The 8,806-nt window shown below is 32.1% G+C and overlaps 1 protein-coding gene across 1 annotated transcript in view; it reads left to right on the top strand.

The window, feature by feature from the left end:
- The window catches only part of CAP (Cbl-associated protein), a 16,526-nt gene extending 10,286 nt beyond the window's left edge, over positions 1-6,240 (top strand). Inside the window, exons 2-8 of the mRNA XM_011506361.1 lie at positions 1,591-1,795; positions 3,173-3,419; positions 4,129-4,240; positions 4,315-4,437; positions 4,742-4,896; positions 4,987-5,063; positions 5,670-6,240. Coding sequence (XP_011504663.1) covers positions 1,591-1,795; positions 3,173-3,419; positions 4,129-4,240; positions 4,315-4,437; positions 4,742-4,896; positions 4,987-5,063; positions 5,670-5,838 — 1,088 coding nt within the window. The 3' untranslated portion in view covers positions 5,839-6,240. The remainder of the gene's footprint in view (positions 1-1,590; positions 1,796-3,172; positions 3,420-4,128; positions 4,241-4,314; positions 4,438-4,741; positions 4,897-4,986; positions 5,064-5,669) is intronic.
- The last annotated feature ends 2,566 nt before the right edge of the window (positions 6,241-8,806 follow it).

The following is an 8,806-nucleotide window of genomic DNA, read 5'->3' as shown; positions in this document are numbered from 1 at the left end:
ATATATATATATATATATATATATATGTGTGTGTGTGTGTGTGTGTGTGTGTGTGTGTGTGTGTACAATAAAATGTGACGAGGAATGGGAATAAAATGGGAATAAAATAAAAACATGAGAATAATAATGTTTTACAGTGTTAATTAACAAATTACAACCTTTTTCATTTAAATTTTTACTAGATTATTTACAATAATTGTACTGATGTGGGTATTAAAATTCACTTTACGTATATATTACAATTATATATATATATATATATTTTTTTTTTGCCTTTTTTAAATAAATTTAACAAATTTACGAAATGACGTATTTTACGAACATTTTATTTTATTAGGTTCATTAATACTTGATCTGTCTATACAAATAATAATCAATATAAAATATTTTAAACTACAAATAACTATATTGACCGTAATGTTAAATTGCAATTAATTATATAAATAGAATATAACTGTGAAAAATATTATGAAAAATTTTGATAGATTATTGGGGATAGTTGCATTTCAAATAACTTTGAAAAAATTCCTATTTACACAATAACGAATCGATATCAAACTTAATAAAAGAACATTTTTAAATCAATTTTTAAACAAATTATTTTATCGTAGTATTTATATAGAATGGATTTTAGCTTGATTTCTCATCTCATATTTGCAATATATTATAGAGAAAAACTGTTAAATTAAATAATTTACAAGATGTATTAGAGATTTTGCAAATGCACGATCTAATAGTTAAACTATAAGAAATTAGAATTACTTGAGAAAATGTGATATACTGATGCAATTTGATATAAATATGAACATTAATAATATTAGGAAAAACACTTTTGTATTTATATTAAAACTATTAGTTATAAGGTATATTTAAAGGACATATTTTAAGGCTTAACAAAATTTCATTTTCATTAATAAAAGCAATTTTTAACATTTCTTAAGTAATTCCACTATTTATTCTTAATACATGTAATAGTGATTTTTTTTTATATTCAAATATTTTTTTTTATATTCAAATATTTTTTTTTATATTCAAATCTTTTTTTTTATATTGAAAAATGAGAATACAACAATATAAATACACATTATATAATATTCGATACAAACGCCATTCCACAATCGTAAGTAAATATTGCAATAATAAGTAAAATTATCCAGCTTATTCGATCACTTTCGCCTTAATCTTTTGCCACAATGATCGTTCTCGAGCATTTAATTCCAAAGCCAAGGCATATAAATCCAGCATTCTAAATAAACTTTTTTTTTCTAAGTGCCAAAGCGAGATTCACCATAGTGCGCGAGCATCATTGTGCTGCAAATGTAATTACTCTTCTTCTATAATGTAATACAAACTATTCCTGGCAAAACTTCCGTAAGCAACGTTTTTTTTTTTTTTTGTTTTTTTTTTATCAATGCCTTTATTCCTTAATTGGAAAGTAACGGAATGCTTTGTCGATTCATTATTAGGAAATGAAGACCACGTACCCCTTCTAAAAAGGCACGTAGAGTCATAACCGGGCAGATCGATCCGGGTTCCCTGCCCCGATACTTACCAATCAACTCATATCCTTGGTACATCGCTTTTTCACAGAGTCACCCCGGCGCTACGTGGAGGGCGAGGTGACGATCCACTATCGCTCGCCGGTTCGCGCGGAGGCCAAGGAGCCGCTCAGCGAGGAGGAGTTGGCACGTCGCAGCGCCGAGAACATGCGTCGCGTCTATCAGGGAGAGCGTAGGCGCAAGTATCTCCAGGAACTGCACGACATCGATTCGCGTCGGCACACCGACAACTTCATGTAAGTCGCCGGAGTTTCTGAGATCGATGGGCCATTACCGACCGAGCCCTATGTCTTTTTCCTTCCGTTCCTTGGCTTTATCGAGGGAGCGAGTCTTCGACTTATTTAGCTTATTCGCCTACTGATGCTGCGTGATAAAAATCTCTGTTTTACGTGAGCCTTTTGATTCTCATGCATTGTTTTAACAGTGCAGGCTATAAAGTTAGCTTCGCTGTTAAAAAAGAGGCAGAAAAACGAGAAAGTAATGCGAAGCTAACAGCTAAAAGTGGGTAAAACAGTAATATTTACTTTACAAAAACAACGTGGAAATTAATAATATTTAAGTAGCAAAATTATAATTAAAAGCTTGCATTTCTTTGGAATACGCTTATTTTAATTTACGTTTAAAGCCATTGAATCTCTACACCGTTCGTACGATCTTTATTAGCATCGAATTATGCTTATTATTGATTATTGAATAAATGAAATTGAATTATCATATAATTCTATCAAACTTATCAAATAATCACCATTAATAATGCATCATTAAATTATGCATTAAACTAAATAAGCAATTAAATTAAAAATATATGATCGTCGTCAGTTTCGCATTTGGTACGATGAATAATAATCAAAATTTCATGTAGCATGTTTTATATTTTTAAATCGATGTGTTAAGACAAAAAAAGTTAACATTATACATGCAAAAATTAATGTCTATTTATTACGTATTACAAGGAATCGTAACGATATGCTAAGTGTAAGCTAATCCTACTATATAAATATTTGTTGTCAACGTGCATGTTTTTAAATGTTTAATCAAACGTAATCTAAATCGAAAATACCTCGTCGCAATTCAATAAATTATCTATATCGAATAGTATGTGGAATTATTCGTTCAAATAAATAAAATGAAAAAAAAAAGTACGGTAGTATATTTTCAATGCAATGTTAATTAAGCAATAAATTAAAATATGAAAATAAATTCCTTATTATAAATATTTTTAGCATGCTACAAATGAAAGTAAAATTAAAAATTCCAACATTAATCATTCATAAAATTCAACTTTATAATCAAAAGAATGCTCATTTGATACTCTTCTTTCGTTATTAAAATAATATTCAAAAAAAAAAATAAAAAAAAAATAATAATTTATAATAATAATAATAATAAATGCATTTTTAAATAAATTATCGAAAAATCATATTGACATTCTATCTGTTATTTATATATAAAAAAAAAAGTAAAGAAAAAAAAGAAACAGAAATACTAAAAATATTCATAATTCGGCTAATTAGGCTAAATTTGATTTGATCAAATAAGACGTAAAGTATTCCTAGAAAAAGCCACCCATCCACGAAAATGTACAAACTAATATTTCCCTTGGATTTGTATAGACCGTCGGAAAAGTCTCCGATCCCGCTGGACTTCATCGACGACCTGAGCTACCGAAGCAGATCGCAGGAGCAGACGCCGGAGCCGCGTCTCGTCGCCCGGGCGCTTTACAATTTCGTCGGCCAGTCGCCCCGTGAGCTGACCTTCCGCCGAGGCGATCTGATATTTGTGCGCCGCCAGGTAGATAAGAACTGGTACGAGGGCGAGCACAATGCCATGGTCGGACTCTTCCCCTTCAATTACGTCGAGGTACCTACCTTTTTCCACCATCGACCTCTCTACACGCCGACCTTCGCATTACTACAAAATCGATAATTTGCGAATGAATGGCCTTGCTTTTGTCACAGCTTCGGATAGTTAGTTACCTGCCAAACTAATTTCCAAACTTAATGTTTGAATTAATTGAATTTTGCGAAGGACGAGTCAAGCGTACAATTTGCTTTTTAATAATGCAATTGATAGTTGAGCGTAATTCGTTAGGTCGTCGTTGTATGTCGTAGATTATGAGCAATGGCTATTTAAATATTCGATCGAGTGAGCGATATTTGTAATATTAATAATAGTGGATAATGTATAATATTCAGGCATTTAAGAATAATCTTTTTTTTTTTTATTAGTGTCGTAGCGATTAGTATAATTATATAATTTGTCGACCAACCTGTCCTATTACTACGTTATAGTGAGCATTAACGTAATATAAATAAGGACAAAGAAAGAAGAAAAATGCATTTGAAGACGTTTACGATTTTTATATTTTATTTTGTTTTATTATTATTTATTTATTTTATTTTATTTTTTTTTGTTACACTTTATTTAAGATATTAGTTAATTATTATTAAGACGTCGTTTATTTCCATGTTTGATTGTTTCCAATTTTTTAAATCCACGTGTATCAGTATTTATGAAAAATTTATTACATATATTAGACATATTATTTATAATATATTTATTAATATAGATTATTCCGTACGATGAAATACGCACGCTACCAAAAAAACCGTACGAGGGTCAGGCGAAAGCAAAATTCAATTTTGTTGCTCAGACGAATCTTGAATTATCTCTAGCTAAAGGTATTTTGTGGAATTTTCTTGTACGATTATTTTCATTATTCAACGCTCTAAAACAACATAATATTTGATTTCAGGTGAACTAGTGTATTTGACTAGGAGAGTCGATGAAAATTGGTATGAAGGTCGTATTGGTGGCAGGAAAGGAATATTCCCCGTTTCCTATGTCGAAGTCATCAGTGAACCTGGTCACAGGCCTGGTAAGCCTGTTGATGGTTCAATAAGTATTAAAATGTCCTATACTTCTATGAGCTTTGAGTGTATGATGTGCGCGATTAAGAGAATTTTCTAATGTCTTAAAAATAATCTCTTAAGAGAAATAAGACAAAATGAAAAAGAAATAAGAAAAACCTTAATACGCATTAAAATAATTGATTCGGTCTCGAAAATTAAAAAAGTCCAATATCACTCTTTTCGAATATAAAGTGAAAAACCTTATTGTCCTTGTAATAAAACCTCGTACCTGTCAATAAATTAATATTTTACTGCAATTTTTATATTTAGAGACACCAATTCAAAGCAAACCTGTTGCATCCCCCGCTGCTCACAGCCTCTTGTCCAATGGAACATCGAGCGGGAAGATGAGTATGGGATCCCATCATTATTCGCCCTCTTTGCCAGTTAATATCAACACAAATCAGCCCCATTATAATTCACTGGTAAGCCAAATATTTTCAGCATTAAACTCCTATAAAGGCCGATTTTAAGTTAAGGACTGATACCTAATGTAATATTCCGTGATTTTATAGCCAAAAGGAGGTAGTAAATTGCATGTAGCACCAGTTAATGAAACTTTACACATTGATACACACACCGAGCCTATTCCGTAAGTATTTGTCTCCTCATTTTTACAATTATATTATAATTTTAAGAATTTATTAATGCATTGAAAATTAGAGGTTAAATCGGGTCTGTTATTGATGGAAAGGGATATTGATCATGTAGAAAGCTCGTTTATTCAAAATAATATTTATGTTTGCGAGTCGTTTCTTAAAAAAAAACAAAACGAAAACAAAACAAAAAAAAACAAAAAAAAATCTAATTTACTTGAAATAAAGCTTCGCTTTAGTATAGATGGGGTAGTTCGTAAATTCCAACTAAGTCAAACGAAGGACGATGTTTTAATTAAGTTAAATTATAAAGTTGTATTGTCATTGCGTTTTGTAAAAATATTTTTGACAAGAGGAATAAGTAATTCCCTCGGCAATACGGGCATTAAATTGTAATTGTTAAGCTCAAAGGGGCTTTAAGAAATGGAGAACAAAAGTCCCTTTCGCACAAAAGGCCTTTTCAACAAACTGCCCGCACACATCTTCAACATTAAAGCTAAAAATCCAAACAAGCTAGCCTCATTGGTGTTTAATTGTATTTCGTCTGCAAGTTTACGTACCACCCTAACAACAATGTAATGCTTAAACAAATTGCTCGGCAGGTATCGCGCTCTCTACAACTACCGGCCGCAAAACGAGGACGAGCTCGAGCTCAACGAGGGTGACACGGTCTACGTGATGGAGAAGTGTGACGACGGCTGGTACGTCGGATCCTCCCAACGAACGGGCTACTTCGGCACCTTCCCCGGTAATTACGTCGAGTGCTTGTGAGGTCGGCTCAAGTGCCGGGACCCGGAGCGCCTCAAGCCCTCCTAGGGTACGGCCCGGCGCTCGCGTATCGTCGAGCGCATCCTCGCGGCCTTCGTGCCCAGCGGCTTCGGCCGCTGCGGAACCGTCGACCACGAGCTCTGATCGCGAGGACATCACATCGATCAATTATCCAAAGATAATAGCACCCGCGCCGATGCATCGCCTCGCTGTAAGGAATCGGGCATCTTATGTGCGCCTGCGGGGGACGACCTGGGGGCTCTTTTCCCGCGCGAAAGGTGAATATTCTTCGGGACATTTAATGCGACTTCGCTTCGATTCTTATCCCGCCACCGAGATATTTGAGCCAAATCTCGAAAGCGCCGCCTTCTTGTAATCTATGAATATTGGCTTGATACTACTGCGATACTACTGCCCGCCAAAAGACGGGGGTGGGGGAGACGTGGATCGGGAGAGATGGATCGTGTACTTTTAAAAGATCGATGTGTTTCGAAGGGTACGACGGATGGGGGTTGATTCGAATTGACGTACATCGATTTAATTATTATGTGCTCAAGATGCCCCGTGTCAGAGACGGACTAATATGTTGTAAATACCGTTGGAGAAAGAAAAGAAAAACAGTCTTCCTGCAATTATGAGCGAGTCTTACGTATCGTTGTAGTCTTTTAGAATTAGATTTTTTCTTCTTCGTGTCTGGATGATGTGCTTAATGCTAAATGATCAGCTAAAGTCGGAGTTTAAGAGAAAAATATTGAGAGTAAAGGCGAAAAATTATATGAAGCTCATTATTATAAACGAGGCGTATTCAATCATAGGCTATAAAAGAAATACTGCATCTACCAAAAATGAAATGAAATGAAAAATTATGAATTATGACGGTTATGGAGATACCAAATTTTTGGATCTGTAAGTTAACATGTAAGTAGTGTACAATAATATCGTAGAGTACTCTCACTATATATGTAAAAAGCCACGTATAAACAAATCGTATAAAGAAATGCACATTTTCACGCTTTGTTTTCTTTGAAATCGGCACGACGATTATTCGCATTAAAATAATTGAGCAGGTGTAATTATTACTTACCTTGTCGACAATATTTATTTCTATATGTATATCTCTGTCTGTCTGTCTGTCTAACGGTCTGTGTGTGTGTGTGTGTGTGTGTGTGTGTGCGTGCGCGCGCGCGCTTACATAAATATGCAATTTTTTAATACAAATTTGACACAAGCTGTCAACTGAAAAATTGTACTATGAATTTCTTAACTATCACTTAACACATGCGCGCACATACACAAAATTGACATATATATATATATATATATATATATATATATATGCGCGCGTGTGTATAATTTTTAGGATGCAAAATTAATATAAAATAGTAAAACAAAACTTCTATATAAATTTATATATTGTAGATAAGGTAAAATCTTTTACATCTTCTCTTATTTAAGCACTGCAATTGCTTGAGGCATATAGCGTCTGGAATTAGCGTGCGAGTTGAAAAAAAAAAATTAATCAAAAGGAAGTAGTTATACGAATAGCGGATGCGAAGTTTCTGTCGACCAAAAAATTTACAATAAGAACTCGATAAAGTTCGAACGCTCAAGTGTATGTTATTGAGCTTACTTTTTATGCTATGCGAAATATTTAAATATTAATCGTAAAGAAAAATATTATCTATTAACAATGAACTATATACTATTCGCAAGAAACAGAGATGAGTCAAATATTAATGAAGAGCGCGTACTTCGTTATGAGTTGAATTTGTATTTATGTAACGAGAAATTGTTACTTGATTTTGAAATACTTACAAGGTCATTTTGACTAACGAAAGAAATATTTATGCAAAACTAAACAATTTATTACGCGGTTGCACCTTTATAATTCATAATATTCGCCTTCCCAAATTCGTATTTTTGTAACGGATTATTTGTATCTCTACACAATGTCGAAAGTTTGAGTAAAGCACAAATTGAAATATACGTTGTTTTAAAATGGAACAAAAGCAGTGCGTAAAGTGAATTATAAAATGATAATAATGCTAATGTAAATTTCTCGCTACATATTTCGAGTGAGCCTTTATAGTATGCAAAAAATAATTGAAAAATTTGCGAAAAAACCTACACTTTATTTAACATTGTTCTGCTTTAGATGCGACGCTGTTGCTTGCTCTGGTGTCTTTTTGACATGAAAATGTAAATCGGCCTTGAAAACTTTTATAACCAATAGATAAATTAGATTAATTATAAGATAAAAAACAAACAAACAAACAAAAAAAAAAAAAAAAAAAAAGATTTACAGATAAACAAGCCGAATTCATGACATATTCAATCGATTTTTAAATAAAAATCGATATTCAATTATGTGGTTATTTGAGTTATTATTAAAAATTAGCTAAATAGGTCATATTTCAACATTAATTGTTATACATGACCATTATTGTTATTATTTTAAGTTTACTTAATACGTAAGATTTAAATTTTAAGTTAATAAAGAATATATGATATTTTATTGATTAATAATTATGTACACATTTTATTATGCAATGTTTTTTAAGATTCTAATTAGTAATTAGCTATTTATTGTTAATGTATACATATTTTAATAGTTTATTATTGTTATTTTTTAATCTCTATTGTGGTTATTAAATTTAGAGATCATTCTTTATTGCGTTACAACTAAAATACTCAACTTCATTAGCATCACACTAACAATATAATATATTACGGAGTACTATAACAACATTATAGTAAACCATCATTAGCTTATCACGAATATTAATTAAAATTTACAGGAATAAAATTTTGAATTAGTATTTCCGAAAAATCTCCATTCAAATCTAATAACTCATGAAATGATAAATACATTCACTTATATGAATAAATCCTAATAAAAATTAGGAAAATACATATAATTCAGAGATTTTCTAGAAAGTGATCAGAAAACACCAAAGGGTCTAGTAACATC

The sequence above is a fragment of the Ceratosolen solmsi genome, unplaced genomic scaffold (genome assembly GCF_000503995.2).
Source record: "Ceratosolen solmsi marchali unplaced genomic scaffold, CerSol_1.0 scaffold7, whole genome shotgun sequence".
NCBI lineage: Eukaryota > Metazoa > Arthropoda > Insecta > Hymenoptera > Agaonidae > Ceratosolen > Ceratosolen solmsi.
This window is presented reverse-complemented; position numbering and strand designations above follow the sequence as displayed.